General features: G+C 42.3%; 2 protein-coding genes across 5 annotated transcripts in view; both read right to left on the reverse strand.

The window, feature by feature from the left end:
• Nucleotides 1-7,316: 7,316 nt before the first annotated feature.
• Nucleotides 7,317-15,216, reverse strand: LOC115005478 (B-cell receptor CD22-like). Of its 4 annotated transcripts, none has more exons than XM_029427305.1 (10): nucleotides 14,685-15,216; nucleotides 13,416-14,297; nucleotides 11,988-12,350; nucleotides 10,617-10,826; nucleotides 10,293-10,547; nucleotides 9,572-9,835; nucleotides 8,877-9,137; nucleotides 8,648-8,729; nucleotides 8,488-8,548; nucleotides 7,317-8,217 (listed from the first exon to the last, which is right to left on the reverse strand). In XM_029427305.1, the coding sequence occupies exons 2-10, from the start codon at nucleotides 13,468-13,470 to the stop codon at nucleotides 8,032-8,034; spliced, it is 1,737 nt and encodes a 578-aa protein (XP_029283165.1). In that variant the 5' UTR covers nucleotides 13,471-14,297; nucleotides 14,685-15,216; the 3' UTR covers nucleotides 7,317-8,031. The 4 variants fall into 4 exon arrangements, 3 of the variants coding, with proteins under 3 accessions (XP_029283165.1, XP_029283164.1, XP_029283166.1); XM_029427304.1 differs by having other exon boundaries at nucleotides 8,476-8,548; XM_029427306.1 differs by having other exon boundaries at nucleotides 8,075-8,239; nucleotides 8,476-8,548.
• Nucleotides 15,217-17,185: 1,969 nt separating this feature from the next.
• The window catches only part of LOC115005470 (titin-like), a 53,931-nt gene continuing 50,065 nt past the window's right edge, over nucleotides 17,186-21,051 (reverse strand). The window contains exons 24-30 of the mRNA XM_029427296.1: nucleotides 20,695-20,949; nucleotides 20,079-20,339; nucleotides 19,713-19,973; nucleotides 18,851-18,932; nucleotides 18,697-18,751; nucleotides 17,661-17,839; nucleotides 17,186-17,579 (exon numbers count right to left, since the gene is read on the reverse strand). Of these exons, the coding sequence (XP_029283156.1) occupies nucleotides 17,525-17,579; nucleotides 17,661-17,839; nucleotides 18,697-18,751; nucleotides 18,851-18,932; nucleotides 19,713-19,973; nucleotides 20,079-20,339; nucleotides 20,695-20,949 (1,148 nt within the window). The 3' untranslated portion in view covers nucleotides 17,186-17,524. The remainder of the gene's footprint in view (nucleotides 17,580-17,660; nucleotides 17,840-18,696; nucleotides 18,752-18,850; nucleotides 18,933-19,712; nucleotides 19,974-20,078; nucleotides 20,340-20,694; nucleotides 20,950-21,051) is intronic.

The following is a 21,051-nucleotide window of genomic DNA, read 5'->3' on the forward strand; positions in this document are numbered from 1 at the left end:
AAAGTACAATGTGTTCTTATATATATAGATATAAGGATAAAAAGGATAAAAAGGATAAAAAGGGTTAAAAATCATTAAGGGGTCGTTGTGGGCACCAATAGCAGCCGTCAGAAGTCAAGTGCATGTATGATAAATCAGCCATAACATTTTTGCCAAAATGGCTTGGAAAGTTAGGATTTCCTCAAAGTGGGAGTTTTCATCATGCCTCTTTGATATCACTGCAAAAAAGAATGTCGAAAATATTTGAAGATAAGATTAAGAAAGCAAAAAAGGTTAGGTGTAAAAAGGTTAATAAGAAATGGTCGAAACAACTTGAAAGTTTAAAACTTTGGGAAAAGGAACAAGAAAGTAAAGCAGTAAGTGAAATGGAGAAGTTGAGAGAAGGAAAGGAAAAGTTAGAAGTACAATAAAAGAATGAAGTAAAAGGAAAGAAAGTCTTTTTTGAGTTAATGGATTTTTTGTAACAGAGAAGAAGTTGTTGACACAAAGGTCACAGGCCCAGCGGGGGTAGATGCAGCTGCTGGCGCATGTCTCTCTCCTCCACCAACCAGTAGGCTATAGGAATTTACGACCTTCACAGGCAAAAAGCCTGAGGACAGACAGAGTTTAACTACTTTAGGAGAAAAGTTTAATCCATCCGAAAACAGGTGTTAACAGGTGTTAAGTATCAACCTGGTGATATGCAACAGTAGAAAATTAATATGTTAAATAGAGCTCCACTCCCCGTGTCAACCCATGTTAAAATGGACATTTGGTTGGAGTTTTTTTAGAGAAAATAAGAGCAGGGAGCCACTAGGGGCAGCGCCCTGTAGTAGAGATATTTTATGACGAAAGAGAAGAAGAATGTGAAACCAGAACCTCAGAGGGAGACTGCAGATCAGACATCAGAGAAAGAACTGACAGGAGAACGCGACTCCACAGCAGCGGGGGGTCCACACCTCCAGAACCAGGCCGTATATCTGCATTCACATTCACACTATCATAGAGCCAATTAAAAGAGGCTGAATTGTTAGAACTGAAAAGTGTAGAAAACTGTGTCTCCTATTTTCTTTAGAGAAACCATGTTTCATAAGTATGTGGATGACAGATATGTAGACTTTTTGTGTAATTCCGGAGCAGACAGAACTGATTAGAGCAGAAAAGAGCAGAAAATAAAACAATTGCAGTAAATTAGCTAACGATAGACTACGTTCAGAATTTTCTTTTTTAAGAAGACTTTAGTATCAGGCCATATTAGAGACGGTATTTGTTTAAACGAGAAGTGTCTGAGGGAATTAGATCAATAGTGTCAGGAGCAATCAATATTTCCAGTAAGGAAAACAGCGCCATCTATAGGATGGAGAAGGGCACAAGATTTACAGGCAGAAAATAAAGCTGTAGTACCAAGAGCATCCACAGTCCCAGATGGATACACATTTTTAAATGACATAGCTCTAAAGATCAAATTCTTCTTTAGTAATAGATTTAGAAAACGCATTATTTTCCAGCCAAGTGAAAAAAAGAAAGTCAGTTTTAGTTTGCTTTCCAATATGAGGGAAAGGAGTGCACTTACCCAAGAATCCCATAAGGATCTTGTGAGAGCCTTAAGGTCTTTTTCTTAGACGACTTTTGAAAGAGTACTTGACCAGAGAAGAACTTAGTGCTACCAAGAAGCTTATATCAATGTGCGTGTGTTTTGAGACACAGTATTGATCATGTCTCAATAGGAGGGAGTGTTATATTAATAGAGAGTGTATATACATAGCATTTGACTTTAAGGCCAAATACCGACTCCAGAATATTCGTTTCAGCACATCTGCATGGATATTATTGAACTAAATAAATGTGAAGGAAAGAATATTGTTTAACGATAATAGACATATATAAATTGGGTTGAAGTATTTTCAACACATACAGTAGATGCTATGACAGTAGCTACGTAAGTGGTTACAGCTAAATGAACTGTAAAATAAGGTAATGTTAGTAAATAATAATAATAATAATAATAATAATAATAATAATAATAAGCTTTATTTAAGAATTGCAGCCCAAAGTGCTTCACTGCAAAAAACATAAAACATTAGACAGAATAAGAGCATTTACGGTACCCCTAGGGGGCGCTTGTCTCAACCCCAGTGAAGAAAAACAACACACCCGAAGTTTTAGAAGGGGACTATGAAAGGAGGTCAGAGTCATGACAGGAGGGTTGTGCAAAGGAGCAAGAGGAGTGACATGTAAGAAAATAAATGATTGTGATCCATTATTCCTCACCATCATTTCATCGCATCCCAGAGATTAGAGACTGTTTGTTTTAAGAAGCTGAGGTTTTAGGAGCAGGTCCACAAGGACATATAGGATGAAGGTAGAAAACAAGAATACTGCAATCTCCAAGCAGTCAGTAGGAAAGGATATAAAGTTACTACAGTTAGAAATAGAGTAGCATGGAGATAGGATATGTAGAAAAGAAAATGTGGCTTGACTGGATGTTGTATACCGCCAGCTCAGTAAAGATAATGAATTGTATTGTGTGTGTGTGTGTGTGTGTATGTATGTATGTATATGTGTGTGTGTGTGTGCACCAGCCAGGCCCCTCCTTGCTTTAAAGCCCAGTCCCAGTTCTACTCGGACGAATAACAGAGTAAATCTTTCTGTTAACAATGATGCACAGTGTAACAGAACCACTCTGCAAAAATCTCCTTAAGAGATATTCAACTCACAGAACCAATAGCACAAGACAGAAATATGTGCATTGATGACACTGGTCGAGCGTTTCTATGTTCTATGTTTGGCCCACAACAGGTCAAACTCTTGTGAGCTTGAACTCAGTTGAAGAGAAACACAGCACCTGGGGAGAGCTTCAGCTCCACAGCATACAAAAGATGCAGTAGGAGTCCCCCGGGGAGTGCCAGAGATCAAATCGAAGCAGGTTTCAACTCATTGTTTTTATGATGGGCAACTACCAATAAGAATGTGGATTGGATTCATTACATTTATTGCATGTAACAGAGATGTATTCATTATTACAAGGGCCAAGCTGAACAACAAGCAGCCACCAGCTTAATGACATGACAAAATGGAATGGCTTTAGACATGCTCCTAGCAGAGAAAGGAGGTGTGTGTGCCATGTTTGGCTCATCCTGTTGCACATTATATCAAATAATACTGTTTCAGAGGGATTAGTTACCAGAGCCTTACAAAGATTGACAACATTAGATATAGAATTAGCAGAGAATTCAGGAGTAGAGAATTAGTCTGGTGATGCTATGGAAAGATGGTTCGGGAGATGGAGAGTTCTCATGTCACTGGTATCTTCAGCATTAATAGCTATATCAATATCAATTTGTACATTATCTCCACTGTTTATATTTTCTATATATTTATGCAATTTTTACATTTATGTACCAGTTAAACCAGAGCAAATTCTTTGTAGGTGAAAACCTACATGGCAAGAAAAATGTTTCTAATTCTGAATACTTACTGTATGTGGATGTTTTATACCATGAATTAGAAGCCGTATGACAAGATTGATTGAATCCACACAGATGGATACCACACAGTATGACGATATGGAAAAAAAGAGACATGACATCTTGCACCCCATATGAGTACTGTATGGGGAAGCTATTTAAAGAGTAAACTAAGGACACTGAACAATAAAAGCATAACTATTTCAATGTTGAAAATCCTAAAGAAGATGACGACTTCCCATAAGTTTGAAAGGCAATGTTTGGTATGAAATGATGTCTGATATCGTAAAACACATCTTTCCAACTTAACATGGTATGGCAGCAGTGGCCATACCTCCTTGTACTAGTATGGATAGTTGTATGAGTCCTGTAGCAAGGCCTCTTAGAAGAGAGGAATGGTTTCATGTAATTTGCAAATATGAAGAACAGGTTAACTTCACCGAGACCTGGGTCTTCCCCGGGGTCTCCTCCCAGCTGGACGTGCCTGGAACACCTCCCTAGGGAGGCGCCCAGATGGCATCCTTACTAGATGCCCACCTCAACTGGCTCCTTTCAACGCAAAGGATCAGTGCCTCTACTCCGAGTCTCTCACGGATGGCTGAGCTTCTCGCTCTATCTAGTAAGCAATCCAACGGTTTCCTGCGAGAGCCATGGCCTCAGATTTTGAGGTGCTGATCTTCATCCCAACCGCTTCACACTCGGCTGCGAACCGATCCAGTGATTGTTGAAGGTCACAGACCGATGATGCCATCAGGACCACATCATCTGCAAAGAGCAGCAATGAGATCCTCAGGCCACTGAACTGCAACCCCACTCCTCCACAACTACGCTTCAATATCCTGTCCATGAATATTAGAAACAGGATTGGTAATAAAACGCAGCCCTGGCGGAAGCCAACACCCACTGGGAACAAGTCTGACTTACTGCCGAGTATTAGAACACAACTCGTGCTTTGGGCGTACAGGGATTGGATGTTACTCGAAAGTGACCCCGCACCCCATACTCCCGCAGCACCTCACACAGTATCACCCGGGGGACCCGGTCATACGACTTCTCGAGATCCACAAAACACATGTAGACCGGAGCGTACTCCCAGGCCCCCTCCAGGATCCTTGCGAGAGTGAAGATTTGGTCCGTTGTTCCACGACCAGGACGGAATCCGCATTGTTTCTCTTCAATCAGAGGTTCGACTATCGGCTGAACCCTCCTTTCCAGCACCTTGAAGTGGACTTTAGCAGGGAGGCTGAATGTTCTTTCAGAATTTAATTACTACAGACTCAAGGAAGAATCATATTAATTTATTTCTTTGTTCTCTGGATGTTTTAGCACCCAGCAGATAGACGAGCCTCTACAATTATGTGGAGGGAATAAAGTCCAGTCCAGCAACAATATAACAGTGTGAACATTAACTGGCCTGTTAATTTATAAACATTCAAGTTATTCGCTTTAACTACATTAACTACTTTAACCACTTTAACGACTTTAACTACTTTAACCACTTTAACCACTTTAACTACTTTAACCACTTTAATCACTTTAACCACTTTAACCACTTTAACTACTTTAACTACTTTAACCACTTTAACTACTTTAACCACTTTAACTACTTTAACCACTTTAACCACTTTAACTACTTTAACCACTTTAACCACTTTAACTACTTTAACCACTTTAACCACTTTAACTACTTTAACCACTTTAACTACTTTAACCACTTTAACTACTTTAACCACTTTAACCACTTAACTACTTAACTACTTAACTACTTTAACCACTTTAACTACTTTAACTACTTTAACCACTTTAACTACTTTAACTACTTTAACCACTTTAACTACTTTAACCACTTTAACTACTTTAATTACTTTAACTACTTTAACTACTTTAATTACTTTAACTACTTTAACTACTTTAACCACTTTAACTACTTTAACCACTTTAACTACTTTAACCTTAAAGTTAAAGATTTACGTTGTTACGTTTTGTTCCCCAAAAAGGTTTTGATCCTATTGAATTCATAGAATGAATTTACTAAGCGTGAAGTATTTTGATTCATCATGTAAACGTCTTTGGTTTCATGCAGTTCTTATCTCCAGCAGCAGCCTGTCCAGAGACATTACAGGTTACATTTCACAGGTGAAACAGAACACACAGCAGCTACTGTCTGATGTACACATACGATCAAAGCAGACGGCTGCTCGAGTACAGAACCAGCAGGTTTGGTGCAGATGTTTGATCATATAAGAGAAGTTCTGTCAGGATGTAAAGACTTGTGAGAACATCTCCCTCAAAGAGAAGTAAAGTGATGAAAATGAGCCGGTGCTTCTTCAACCAGAGTCGACTTAAGAACAAATAAAACAAATGTTTCCACAGGATGAGGAATAAACACTGCTCTCAGTCTACAGCATGTGAAAGTGATCAGCACTCTGTTACTTTAGGCAGAAGACAAGAGCAGAAAACGTTGACGAGATCTTCCTGATGTCCATTACAAGTGACACAAAAACAGACACAAACTATTTAAACACTAATTATCTTCTGGGGAGTTTCAACAAACAACATTAATATTCGTCACATTTCTGGAAAGATTTCCTTTCACACGACTCTGATCCACTTATTTCCACATGTGACCTTCAGCCTGCTTTTACAAAGTCCCACATTTCCCCAGATTCCCCTCTTTGAATGCGATGAATGTAAGTGTAGATGTACAGTACCTGACACAGAGAGAAGGAAGACAACAAATCCACTCGCTGCTGCAGTGAAAGTCATTGCTGCTCCTCTCATCTCTGTGAGACAATAACACATGTCAGCACATTAAATAATGTACACAGGAGGTCTACAGTATCAGTCACTTCAATGAACGGTTTCTACTCCCAATGAAGGAGGAACGTCGTCTTCAAAGATGCCTCTCCTCTGTCGTCAGTGAGCAGAAGACGGATATCAACGACTACATTTACTTCCTCTTTACATGATTAATATGCATGATGAGCCAAATGGAGGTTAACATCCACAACACAATAAAGTTTGGTTGTTTCACTATGAACTTAAAAGAGAATAAGAAACTGGCCGGTTGGTACCAAATGTGTGACATTCGCTCTGAAGCATCATTTGAAACTTGATGCTTAATAAACCTTAATTACCCCACTATGAGTTTGAGCCTGAGCTGGCACTTTACACTTTACTTACGTGTGGACAGCAGGAGCTTCCTGGATGTCTTAATTAACCAAATATGGTTATTGAAGATTACAGTTGTACTTAATTTATTAAGTGTAATGAGTTTGAATGATTATAGCCAGAGGGGGAAATCAGTGGGACCTCAAATTATTATTATTATTATTATTCCATAACCAAATGTATTTAATCTTCTTTTAAATGGTTTAAAAATGCACAACAAATACCTGATTATATGTTGTAGGGAGAATGTTGCCAGAAAGTTTGTGACCCAGTCGCTAAGATGAGAACAGTCGAGCTACAAACAAACACCGCCCAACGGCCGGAGCAAACTTTATCAATTTACATCTAAACCGTAAACTAAAATATGTTTCTGAAAACGTTTGTGGGAAGAAATAGACAATACAGTAAAGAAATATTGATTAATAATTGATTAGCGCTGCCTAGTTCGACAGGAGTTCACGAGCAGTGATTGGCTGCGTTAGAGAATGCTCAGCTCTGATTGGTTGTTTTCCTTCGTGCGTGGGGAAATCTTGTAAATGCCAGCAGCAGCAGCAGCACGGGAGGAGGAACTGGATCGTGTGTCACGATATAGGGACAGTTTGAGCAAACATGAGAAAGTTGCATTTTATTCAGTTATCATCCGAACCTTTAATAACTTCAGACCAACATAGAAGACAAATGTAAACACATGCTGTCAGAGTACAAAACAAAAAGAGATGGACCACAATAGTATCTGTATAGAAGGTATACACGTGACAATTGGTATTGAGAGGTGAAAGTGATGCAGTGAAAATCAGAGGTGATCATTAAAAACATATTGTACAACCACAAAGAAATGTGAGAGTCTATTATTAAAATGTTTCTCTTTATTAACATCTAGTGGCAGCAGTATAGACATGCATCTATATCTGAATGTGTGTTCTAAGTTACCCTTCAAGTAAAAGGAGAAAAATACAGCATTAAAATTCTTACTCGAGTAAAAGTACACAAGTATTAGCATCAAAATATACTTAAAGTAAGCAAAGGAAAAGTACTCAGTGTACACAATCATATGCATATATTATATTACTGGATCATAATTAGTGAAGGATTAATAAGTGATTGTTTTATCCGTTACAGCATAGGTCTTCAACAGGGGGTCCGCGACCCCCAGGGGGTCTGTGGAGGTACTGCAGGTGTCTGCTTGACTTCTTAAAAGCCACATTTCAAACATCTTTAAAAACAACTTCTAAATGTCATCACGTCAGACAGAGTGGCTGGAAACTGTTTATGTACAGCTAATGAGTTCTGGAAGGAGGTCCAGGGTCCCCTGCTGTCGCTCTGTTCGTTCAACTGATCAACGAGCAACTCAAAAACCTTCCAGAACTGTAATCTCCGTCTTATAATGTGGATAATGTTCCTGTGTGAGAGCTGCTCACCCTGGGGCGGTACTGACGCCGTTACACTTGACAGTAGCGTACTCCACACTGTCCACCTTCTCTTCACTCGTGTGTATTTGGGGCAGAGCTGGTCTCGTATCGGGGTTGATAGGATCTGCTTGTCTCTTAGAGAAGTGCACGACGGCGTAGTGAAGGGTGTCCTTCTGCTCAGCGGGGGGTTTCTATTACATTAAACAAAGAGGACTACTCGTAAATGAGTGAGGCTGATGTAACTTAATACACAAACAAGATTTTGAACTTTGGTAGAACATTTTCAGTCAGCTTCCTTAGCAGCTTAGTAGGAATGATTTAGATTCTGACAACCTATAAAAACAAGTCCTGATACTTTGTCCTGTTGTAAACATACTATCTGTCCTTAAGGTTCAATTTCCCTTCTCCAGTTCTGTGTGAAATGTGGAACTCTCTCTGATATTCCTCACCTGTGCACTTACGTCTGGCCCCCCTTTAGGCTCAGGTGAGGGTTTAGGGGCCCCCTCCTTCCTGGTTAGGAGCCTGAATAAAAAACAGAACAAATGCACAAATAAATAATTTATAGAATTGGCTCCTTGAAATGAACGATGAATTTTCAGTGAGCAATGATTTCCTGCTCACCTCACCCACAGAGCGACAGAGATGAGTATGAAGATAATTAAAACAGCAGTCATTGTTACAACAGCTGATAATATCCCTTGTCCTGTGGAAGTGGAATCAAATTAAAAACTCTGACCGTTAATTGGGGTGTTACAGGATGTATTCAAAATATAAAGTATTTTTACGTTATTAACTGTGTGTATGCACAGAACAGCTCCAGCCCAGAGCATTAGATAAAATGGAAACGTACCTGCTCCAACAGTCAGGTGTAAGGTGGAGTCACGACGTCCTCTGCTGTTCTGAGCTTCACAGTAATAATTCCCACTGTGTTCAGATCTGAAGTCAGTGATGGTGAAGTTCTGTCCTGATGCTTTTGGCGAGTCTTCATCCTCCTTGTACCAGGTATAGTTAGCTGCTGGGTTAGCATCACTGCTACAGCTCAGAGTCACTGAACTGCCCTCCTCTATCTCAGCAGAGGGACTCACTGACACAGAGGGAAGCTTTGGACCATCTGGAGGAGAACATGTATAGAACAACAGTTTTAAAGCACAGACAAACCAGCTTGTTTTGAGTGCCACCTACTGGGAGGGGCACCAAACACAAACACAAACACAGAATACTAAAACAGGAAATGTCATAATTTATCTAAGGCCCTTTCCCCTAGTTCTCCAGTTGATATCATGAAGCTGTCCTAAGTAAGAGGAATCTTTTTTCTATTGTTTTGAGTTTACACTGGACATCTATACAAAATAAATGAAGATAATCTGGTTCCCAAAACTGAATAAAAGTCCTAAAATGTCCTGAAGCTGCTCAGTGAATTACAGCAGACTGTGACTGTGAAGCAAGTCGAGCTGAAGAAAGTAGTTCTGCTCCGTAAAATCTTCTCCTGCAAAGACTGGACAGATTTCAGATGTTTGTTCTTTTTAAATAAGATGTTTCACTCACATTTCACATCAATAGAGATGCTTTTAGACTCCTTCATTCCCAGCTTGTTCTGAGCTCTGCACTGATACTGTCCAGAGTCAGAGGACTGGATGGAGCTGAAGACGAGCTGTGGATCTTCACTGAGAGGTTTGAGGTTTCCATCCTCCTTGTACCAGGTATAGTTAGCTGCTGGGTTAGCATCACTGCTACAGCTCAGAGTCACTGAACTGCCCTCCTCTATCTCAGCAGATGGACTCACTGACACAGAGGGGAGCTTTGGACCATCTGGAGGAGACGGTATAAACTAATTATGAAAAGGATGTTTTTGTTGACAGCAGTGATGCCAATACTTACTAAAACTGCCCCTCAAACATTTACGATACTACTTGACCAAATCTAACTTGATTTTTTTCAATAAGAATTTCCACTCACATTTCACATTAATGAAGATGTTTGCTGATGTTTGTCCTCCTCAGCTCGTTCTCAGCTGCACAGTGATACTGTCCCGAGTCAGAGGACCGGATGGAACTGAAGACGAGGGACCTTCCACTTGAGCAGTGTTTGGTTAATCTTGTACAGGGAAGCTTTGGACCATCTGGAGGAGACGGTATAAACTAATTATGAAAAGGATGTTTTTGTTGACAGCAGTGATGCCAATACTTACTAAAACTGCCCCTCAAACATTTACGATACTACTTGACCAAATCTAACTTGATTTTTTTCAATAAGAATTTCCACTCACATTTCACATTAATGAAGATGTTTGCTGATGTTGTCCTCCTCAGCTCGTTCTCAGCTGCACAGTGATACTGTCCCGAGTCAGAGGACCGGATGGAACTGAAGACGAGCTGTGGACCTTCACTGAGCAGTGTTTGGTTAATCTTGTACCAGGTGTAGTTAGCTGCTGGGTTAGCATCACTGCTACAGCTCAGATTCACTGAACTGCCCTTCATGATTTCACCAGGACTCACTGACACAGAGGGAAGCTTTGGAGCATCTGGAGAATAAACAAATTACTACCTTGAGTATAAAGTTTGACATTTTGTTTATGACACAGTGAACTCACACAGTGAAGGAGAACCGGAATCCTCGTGTCCCTTCAAAGCGCAGGATATGTTGTCTCCAGGATTAAAATGGTTTGTATAGGAAGAAGCTTCTTCAGGAACTTTCTGTCCATTCTTGAACCAGACATAAGAAGGATCGTTGCAGTTGCTGTGACAACTCAGCTCTGCCTCGGTAGAAGACTGATTGACTCTGGTCACCTGAATCTGGAGAGCTGGATATGAGAGGAAGTACACAAAGTCAGTGGTAACTAGAAATGCATGGATGAAAAATCATATCCAAATGATTTTCAATCTTCAAAGAATAGAAGAGCTGCAGCCTCACGGAGCTGCAGAGTGAACCATCATCGTACACACAAGCTAATACACGTACACACAAGCTAATATACACACACACAAGCTAATACACACACAAGCTAATATACACACACAAGCTAATATACACACACACAAGCTAATACACGTACACACAAGCTAATATACACACACAAGCTAATACACGCACACACAAGCTAATATACACACACACAAGCTAATATACACACACACAACCTAATACACACACACACAAGCTAATACACGTACACACAAGCTAATACACGCACACACAAGCCAATATTCACACACACAACCTAATACACACACACACAAGCTAATACACGTACCGGTACACACAAGCTAATACACACACACACACAAGCTAATACACGTACACACAAGCTAATACACACACACACAAGCTAATACACGTACACACAAGCTAATACACACACGCTAATACACACACAAGCTAATAGACTCACACACAAGCTAATACACACACAAGCTAATACACTCACACACAAGCTAATACACACACAAGCTAATACACACACAAGCTAATACACATACACAAGCTAATACACACACACACACACTCACAAGCTAATACACACACACACACACGCTAATACACACACAAGCTCACACACACACACACACACACACAAGCTAATACACACACACACACGCACACACACACACACACACACACACACACACACACACACAAGCTAATACACACACAAGCTAATACACACACACTCACACACACGCTAATACACACACAAGCTCACACACACACACACACACACACACACACAAGCTAATACACACACAAGCTCACACACACACACACACACACACACACAAGCTAATACACACACACACACGCACACACACACACACACACACACACACACACACAAGCTAATACACACACAAGCTAATACACACACTCACACACACGCTAATACACACACAAGCTCACACACACGCTCACACACACACACACACACACACACACACACACACACACACACACACACACACACTACCTGAGACAGTGAGTTTGACTCCAGGAACACCGGACCAGCTTCCACCCGGTTGGTTTGTTATGAACCTGAACATGTACTCAGCTGAGTCGCTCTCTGTCAGGTTTGTGATCCTCAGACAGCAGACATTCTCTCTCTCAGAGGAGCAGGGATACGTCACATGACCGGAATACTTCGGCAATTCTGACAAATCTTTAAGATTTTTCTGCAAATGCCAGAAATGTTGCGTAACTATACTATACGTCTGAATGCCATCTTTAGAGGTTGGGTATCTGTAGGTGCAGCTCATGTCCACTGATGATCCTTTGGCAGCACAGATCTCAGCAGAGGTGTAAGTCACTCCCCAGTCACTTTCACACTGTATCTCTGTAACACAGAGCACATCAGGATCCACCATCAGATACATTATAGGGCAGCATATTGTGTGGAAGTGCTTCGTTATATGACCTGGAGAAAAGAACTACATTTCCCAAGATCAAACTTCATCTCAGACATTTCTAAACAGATTCCACAGCGGTGGAGCAACATGCCTCAATGGAGAGATGTAAAGGCATGTACCACCTCCATCACTTCGGATGTTCTGTACGTACTAAGGATCATGTTTAGATGTCTGACAGGAATGTATTTTTTGGTCCACTGATGCAGATCCCTGTAGGGTCCACATGTGGACAGCTGGATCAGACTGTATTTGTAGTTGTGATGCATTAAGTGCTGCAGATAGAGAACGATCCCTTTCCAAGTAAAGACAGGGTCGAGAGGCATTTTTGCACAATGTTTGACACATTTGTTCTTTAGAGTTTTGTTTTCTTTGCAGACCAATTAGTAATTATTCAACCATATTCGTGAGATATATTCATATAGAGTTTGAAAAGCATTATTCAGTTTGCTCAAAGCTCAACATAGAATCAACAAAAAACACTGAAGTTAGTGTTTGTTGTTGCTTCGTGTTCAGAGAACTATTAATCTGAGTGTTTTATTGCTGTGCTTGTATTCAAAGAGAGCTGCTGGGTTTCGGCTCTTTGCTGCGTGTCATCCCCTCTCTCCCACTTTCCTCATGTTAAAAACTAACATCATCAAAAGGCACCACTGCCCAAGAAACAAAAAGGTTGAAAGCATTGTGTGTGTGAACATGAGACGTTACAATAATGCTTGTGAAGCAGAGTTATTAATATTCAGCTCATTAAAAAACTGTTGTTCTGCATCAAATTCCTTTTTGTTTATTTACATGTTGAAAAGGACAATACAATTAAAGCGTACTAATATAATGTCCGACACAGGAAATATTAATGTGCTGTTTGGAAGTGTTCTCTGTTGGCTTCAGCACCTTCTACCAACATTTGCGTAACAGCAGGGGATAGAACAATTTTAAGCAAATTCACAACATTCATTTGCATCAAATAACCCGACAGTGTGAGTGTAGATGTGCAGTACCTGTCACACAGAGAAGGAAGACAACTAATCCACGGGCTGCTGCAGGTAAAGCCATCGCTGCTCCTCTCACCAGACACAATAAAACATCACCAGGTGAATATTGTGCACAAGAAGTGAACACAGCTCTAAAGAAGAGGAAGAAGAGGTCTGATGGATATTCTTCTTCTGTGGTCAGTGAGCCGAGGACAAGGATCGAGTTGTTAACAGACTTCCTCTGTTAAAATCCTGCCAGTCAGTAAACACACACATCAGATACCGTAAAGGAAACAACCACACACACACACACACACACACACACACACACACACACACACACACACACACACACACACACACACACACACACACACACACACACACGTCTCAGTGTGGTGCATTAACGCAGGTTAATTACTGCAATTTACAATTATTTCCATTATTGATTTTAAACGGCGAATCAATTAATGGTTTAAAAGTCTAAACATAGTCTAAAACTCAAAGATCTTATTCCAAAGGCTGGAACTTGTAACATGTTGGTATTTCTAGTTTTTATTTGGTATTTCAACTCTAAAAGCAAAACAGTCTTTGTAGGAAATGTAACACTTCAAAATAAATTCAGAATGTTAAACAGAGCATCATATTTCACATATTTGACTTTTAATTGAGTCCCTCTGGACGCAGGCTTCTCCTTTTTCAGTAACTGATCTTTCAGACGGTGGATGATCTCTGTGTTCATACACTTCTCTTTGTGAAGCCACACACCAGGCAAAGCAACATCCACATAAAGAATGGCAATACATGTTATTGTAAGTTTGTAAAGAACACCAAAAGAAGGCAGATGAGCAGTGTGCTACTGTGTCGTGTCTGAGGTCAAACAGGTAAACAGCAAGTGGGCCATATCATCTGAAACAAAGAAAGCCGATATATAGATCATTTGGTAAAACAAAAGAGATTTGAGTGACCATAAAACCGGTTAATGCTAACATCTGCAGGAGGAAACTAAAACTACATTAGCAAATGGAAAGCATTTTTATAAGTAAGTTCTATTTTGCCATTTTATTTTCTAATTCTAAAGCATATTATATGTTATTATTAGCGAACTGATAAGATACTTATCCCTGCAGTAATGTACGTCTCACCACATCTAACATAAATCACATTACATATTCTTTAGAGTTGACCTTCGCCAAGTCAAATATAAAGCTCAACACTGCCGTGTGTTCGGCTCACGTTTGTAAATGTGTGTGTTTTATATATGATCTGTATACAGACAAGCCCGTTAACACTCACTGTGGTTTCCTAACATGGATGGAAAGTGGACTCGAGATTCCTCTTTTTGTTGACTGCACTGCACAACGCAACTGGATGCTCCGCAGGTTCCTCCCCTCTGGTTCTGAGAGAAATAAATAAAAAGGATGGGATGCTGAAGATATGGTGTAACTGTAAAAGATGCAAACAGCATCACAACAAGAGGTTGAAAAAGCAATGCAACGCCAAAGTGCAAAACTCCTGAGAGTAAAGCGCAGTCAGAGATTGTGTTGTTTCGTGAGGACGGGTTAATGTGACTCTTCTTCTTCCTGCTCTTCTTCTTTGCATCCTCTGGGTGGAGCTGGTCTAATGTCAGAGGACTCGCCTGTTCTTTGGAAAAGTGGACACGAGCAAAGTGAAGTTCATCCTGCTGCTCTGCTAGACGCATCTGCGTCTCTCATGAATCGTGGCTGCACCTGACAACAAATATATATATATATAAAACTCTTATTACAAATGTGTAATTTGTCATATAGGCCAGTGATTTTCAACCACTAGTGTGCCGTGAGAGGTCGTCAGGTGTGCCGTGAGAGGTTGTCAGGTGTGCAGTGAGAGATCGTCAGGTGTGCCGTGAGAGGTCGCCAGGTGTGCCGTGAGAGGTCGTCAGGTGTGCCGTGAGAGGTCGTCAGGTGTGCCGTGAGAAGTCGTCAGGTGTGCCGTGAGAGGTCGTCAGGTGTGCCGTGAGAGGTCGCCAGGTGTGCCGTGAGAGGTCGCCAGGTGTGCCGTGAGAGATCGTCAGGTGTGCCGTGAGAGGTCGTCAAGTGTGCCGTGAGAGGTCGTCAGGTGTGCCGTGAGAGATCGTCAGGTGTGCCGTGAGAGGTCGTCAGGTGTGCCGTGAGAGATCGTCAGGTGTGCCGTGAGAGGTCGTCAGGTGTGCAGTGAGAGATCGTCAGGTGTGCCGTGAGAGGTCGCCAGGTGTGCCGTGAGAGGTCGTCAGGTGTGCCGTGAGAGGTCGTCAGGTGTGCCGTGAGAAGTCGTCAGGTGTGCCGTGAGAGGTCGTCAGGTGTGCCGTGAGAGGTCGCCAGGTGTGCCGTGAGAGGTCGCCAGGTGTGCCGTGAGAGATCGTCAGGTGTGCCGTGAGAGGTCGTCAGGTGTGCCGTGAGAGGTCGTCAGGTGTGCCGTGAGAGATCGTCAGGTGTGCCGTGAGAGGTCGTCAGGTGTGCCGTGAGAGATCGTCAGGTGTGCCGTGAGAGGTCGTCAGGTGTGCCGTGAGAAGTCGTCAGGTGTGCCGTGAGAGGTCGTCAGGTGTGCCGTGAGAGGTCGTCAGGTGTGCAGTGAGAGGTCGTCAGGTGTGCCGTGAGAGATCGTCAGGTGTGCCGGTGTGCCGTGAGAGGTCGTCAGGTGTGCCGTGAGAGGTCGTCAGGTGTGCAGTGAGAGTTCGTCAGGTGTGCCGTGAGAGGTCGTCAGGTGTGCAGTGAGAGGTCGTCAGGTGTGCCGTGAAAGGTCGTCAGGTGTGCAGTGAGAGGTCGTCAGGTGTGCCGTGAGAGGTCGTCAGGTGTGCAGTGAGAGGTCGGCAGGTGTGCCGTGAGAGGTCGTCAGGTGTGCAGTGAGAGGTCGTCAGGTGTGCAGTGAGAGGTCGTCAGGTGTGCCGTGAGAGATCGTCAGGTGTGCCGGTGTGCCGTGAGAGGTCGTCAGGTGTGCCGTGGGAAATTATCCAACTTTTTTTGTTTTTATCAATTTTCTCCGACAGCACTCCGACAAACATTCTTCTTTTAACAGCACGCTACATAATACAGATCTATGCAAAGGAGTCCGACTGTAGGACAAAAGGATGTTGTTGAATGTATCAGGAGGTTCATTAGAGGAACAAAGACTGTGTTTCCTGTTCACAGAGCGCGGGCTGTGCACGAACACAGACCCACACAGGCCGGAGCGAGAGCAAACCGTGAGATGTTTTTACTCTAGTTTGAAACTACATACATTTAAAATTATATAAAAACAGAACATTTGGAAAATCTAATCTATGATTTCATTTTCTGCCGTTTTGATTTAAAACAGAGGGCAATTATCTTTCTGTTGATCAGCAGCCCCCCCCAACCACCATCACCTCTCCTCCATCACCTCTCCTCACCTCATCTCATCTCTCCTCCATCACCTCTCCTCCATCACCTCTCCTCACCTCACCTCATCTCTCCTCCATCACCTCTCCTCACCTCCTCCATCACCTCTCCTCACCTCTCCTCCATCACCTCTCCTCCATCACCTCTCCTCACCTCTCCTCCATCACCTCTCCTCATCTCTCCTCCATCACCTCTCCTCCATCACCTCTCCTCACCTCCCTAGAGTATCTTAACAAATAAAAAAAGATTTTATGTTATTTTGTATCTATATTTTAACTTCTGCGCTCTTTAATGTTTTATATTATCACTTTTAATGACTTTATATTATATATACTTTATATATATATTTATAATTCATTTGAAGAGATGTTCGATGTGTTGTAGCGACTGTATCCTTCTGCTGTACAATGAAGAAAACAGACGTCTGACAAACACCAATACTGTATTTTAATTGTAGTTCATCTTCATGATATTCATCATTCATGCACTCTCGCAGGCCGATACAGGATCTTTGTGACAAGCTCAGCAAAATGACAAAAACAAACAAGGACCCTTCTATTATTTGTCTATGCAGGAGGAAACCTCTGATCGTCTCTACGGTTAAACACAAGCAGGGTTTTATTTGGGACAATTAAAGAGAAAATGACCAATGATGCTGCGCTGCACATCTGTCCTGATGGACATTATGTGACCTCAGCGAGGCTTCATGCTTCAACAAGGTGACAAACATCCATGAATATTAACAGACGATCCATGTCGTGTTCATTTGTTGACTGTGCTGTACACCGCAGACACATCCTCACCACCACCTTGACGTCTGTGAAGGGAAAAGAACTCATTGATTTCTAACTCAATGTGTATTTGTTTTATCTTGTAGTTATGAAATGTATCTGCTCACCCCGGGGCATTCCTGCCACTGTTAGTTTGGACAGCAGTGTAGACGACTTCCACCTCCTCGTCCTCTGACTGTCTGCGGGTCTGAGCTGCTCCGACGTTGGAGTAGAGAGCCTCTTCCTGGTTCTGAGGGAAGCGGATGCTGGAGTAGTGAAGGTCGTCCTGCACCTGATCCAGGTTCAGCTGACGGGACAAAACTTGTAGTTAAACACCTGGTGGATTTGAGGTGGGATCACAGGAGGTGCTGACGGTTTCTGGTTTATGTTTGTGTTGTGGATCTAATGGTGCGTTCCCTTGGGGAAGGTCTTTTGGGCAGATGTGAACGGGACCAAACAACCGCTCCCTGGTCCGACTAGAAGGGGTGTTCACAGTCCGCGGTTCATTTCTGGTGTGAACACCATTTAAACCAATCACAGGAAGCCCAACATTTACGTCACTTCATTGGTTAACAACGTTTTAGTTCCAGAAGGGGCAGCGGGAGGTGAAAGGGGGGGGGTCTTCCTTCATCTAAACTGTAACTGCAGAAACCATCGTTTAGTTCAATGAAGCCAGGTAAGTCTCGTGTAATGAAGGGAGACCTTTTAAAGCATTGCTAATGATATGTGCTCAGTCGAAGCAATGGAGTCCATTGATTGTGATGTTCAAAGCATGAAAAACTCTTCATTTGAACTACTTGATAAAAGAAAAACCTACTTTTATGAAAACGTTTGCACGCTTTAAGGGCTGTCTTTATGTTGGGCAAATCTGTTTTCTCTATTTTGATTTATCCTATTGTAACCCTGATAATTGCATCAGTGTTAACGTTGTTCTATTTGTTTGCCTTCATGTGAAGCTCATTATTATTGTTATTGTATGAAGATGAATTCTCCACCATTATCAATAAAACACCCTCAGAATATTGGAATAGAAAGATATCCTTATGAGTGAGCCAGTAAACATATTTTACTACCAACCATCCTTTGTGAAATGACACCGAGCACGAGCGGGAAACAAAATACCTTTTTGAGCATCTCATATTCTGCACTGGAATCTCCTCTCACCTGTTCTCTGGTGTCGGGTCTTTTTGCAGACTGTTGTGTGATGGACTTTCTTCTCCTGGATAGGAGGAGCAGCAGTTGCATGACTTAACTTCCACAGAGGACAAAATGTTAAATGCATTCGTGAACATAATCATAGTGACACAGAACTGCTCACCTAATCCATAGGACGACGGCGAGGAACGTGAAAGCCAGCAGAACAGCAGTGATGGATCCTGTCGCTGCTGATGTCCATGCACCTGGAGAACCAGAAGGAAACACACATGTTCCCTGTCACCTGTAGAGCTGTTTTTATATCCAGATTGTTTCAGTAAGAGATGCAGAGTGTTGGAGATGTCGTCCGTAGAGATGTCGGCCTTCTCTCCAACATCAAGGAACTTGATGTCGATCGGCTCGTGGAGCTCAAAGCTCCAAAAAGATACATTTGAAAATCTCAACAGTCTCTCTCCAGACATTATGACCCGGTTACTGGGGTTAACCCACAGACCTTGTTGTGAGCAGTTTCATGTAGGAACTATTTTCTTTACCGAACTAAACCCGGCAACCGCATCACCGCGCAGAAGGAAGCGTGCATCTACTCACGGACGAGAGGCTCCTGACAGCACGAGATGTCAACATCAGTGTTGTTCTCCATCGGTGCACGCTTCCTTCTACGCGATGATACTGTACAAAGAAAATAGTTCCTACATGAAACTCCTCACAACGAGGTCTGTGGGTTATCTTGAGGCACCGAGTCAGGATTTCTGGAAAGAGACGTCGCTGTTGAGTTTTTCTTTTAAATGTCTTAAATGTCTTTTTGTGACTTCTGGTTCCTTGATGTTGGAGAGAAGGCAGACATCTCTACGGACGACATCTCCAACACTCTACAACTCACACCAAAACAATCTGGACTGATAAATAGCACCGTTAGGAGAAAAAAACAATATTTTTTTATTTGGGGGTTAAAACTGTCCCTCTGAGGTCAAGGATGTGGCATCCAGATTCATTCTGTAGTAAAGAGGTGAATGTGGAGAACTTACCTGCTCCAACAGTCAGCTGTAAGGTGGAGTCACGACGTCCTCTGCTGTTCTGAGCTACACAGCAATAATTCCCACTGTGTTCAGATCTGAAGTCAGTGATGGTGAAGTTCTGTCCTGATTCTTTTGGTGAGTCTTCATCCTCCTTGTACCAGGTATAGTTAGCTGCTGGGTTAGCATCACTGCTACAGCTCAGAGTCACTGAACTGCCCTCCTCTATCTCAGCAGATGGACTCACTGACACAGAGGGAAGCTTTGGACCATCTGGAGGAGAAAAGAGAGAGAGAGATGTTTCCTTTATATTAGCATGTCTCATATAGACAGACTTCTGTATCACGAGGAATACCGTGAAATTGTCACTTGACTCACACTGGACATCTACTGAGAGAGACGATGACATGATGTGTCCATGTTGATTCTCAGACTTGCAGTAGTAGATCCCTCTGTCCTCAGAGCTGATGGAGGTGAAGTGATAACTCCCTTCTGTTCCCTGAAGCAGTGTTTGCTTCCCCTTGTACCAGGTATAGTTAGCTGCTGGGTTAGCATCACTGCTACAGCTCAGAGTCACTGAACTGCCCTCCTCTATCTCAGCAGAGGGACTCACTGACACAGAGGGAAGCTTTGGACCATCTGGAGGAGACAGATGAATTTATGAACTGATGGGTGGTGATGGCCTAGTGGTCTAGTTGTACACCTTCCAAACAAAACACTAGAAGGTTGGGAGTTCAACACCATTGTACTCCTGAGCAAGGTACTTAACCCTGAGCTGCTCCAGGGAGACTGTCCCTGTACTTAGTTCTACGTAAGTTCGCTCTGGATAAGAGCGTCTGCTAAATGATGTAATGTAATTGATGTTGCAGCATCTGAAATTTAGCAGGTCTTGTGATGAATAAAGTGGTTTGAATCCCTTTAACAGTGCAGTGGAGCAGACACACTCTGCTAAACCTGTCCTTTGTTCAGTAGATGCAGCACGTTTATAACTCACATTTCACATTAATAAAGACATATTGAGACGTCCTCCTCCCCAGCTCGTTCTCAGCTTCACAGTAGTACTGGTCAGAGTGAGAGGACTGGATGGAGCTGAAGATGAGCTGTTGTTTCTCAATGAACAGTTGTTCCCCCTTGTACCAGGTGTATTTAGCTGCTGGGTTAGCATCACTGCTACAGCTCAGAGTCACTGAATCGTTCTTCATAATGTCCCCAGAGGGACTCAGTGACACAGAGGGAAGCCTCGGAGCATCTGGAGGAGGTAATATGAACACACATTAATATGAGTGTGTTATTCACTAAGTGTTACTCAAACACTTGTTTACATCCTATGTGTTGTATTTGTTTACATCCT

The sequence above is a fragment of the Cottoperca gobio genome, unplaced genomic scaffold, assembly GCF_900634415.1.
Source record: "Cottoperca gobio unplaced genomic scaffold, fCotGob3.1 fCotGob3_30arrow_ctg1, whole genome shotgun sequence".
Classification (NCBI taxonomy): domain Eukaryota; kingdom Metazoa; phylum Chordata; class Actinopteri; order Perciformes; family Bovichtidae; genus Cottoperca; species Cottoperca gobio.

What these genes read in the sequence shown, in the direction of transcription:
- LOC115005478 (XM_029427304.1), bottom strand. Translation starts at nt 13,470, where the DNA reads ATGGCTTTACCTGCAGCAGCCCGTGGATTAGTTGTCTTCCTTCTCTGT. An exon ending in CTTCCTTCTCTGTGTGACAG is followed by an intron (nt 12,351 to 13,415) that starts GTACTGCACATC and finishes TCTGTGTTACAG; the next exon opens with AGATACAGTGTGAAAGTGAC. An exon ending in CATCTTCATTAATGTGAAAT is followed by an intron (nt 9,836 to 10,292) that starts GTGAGTGGAAAT and finishes CGTCTCCTCCAG; the next exon opens with ATGGTCCAAAGCTCCCCTCT.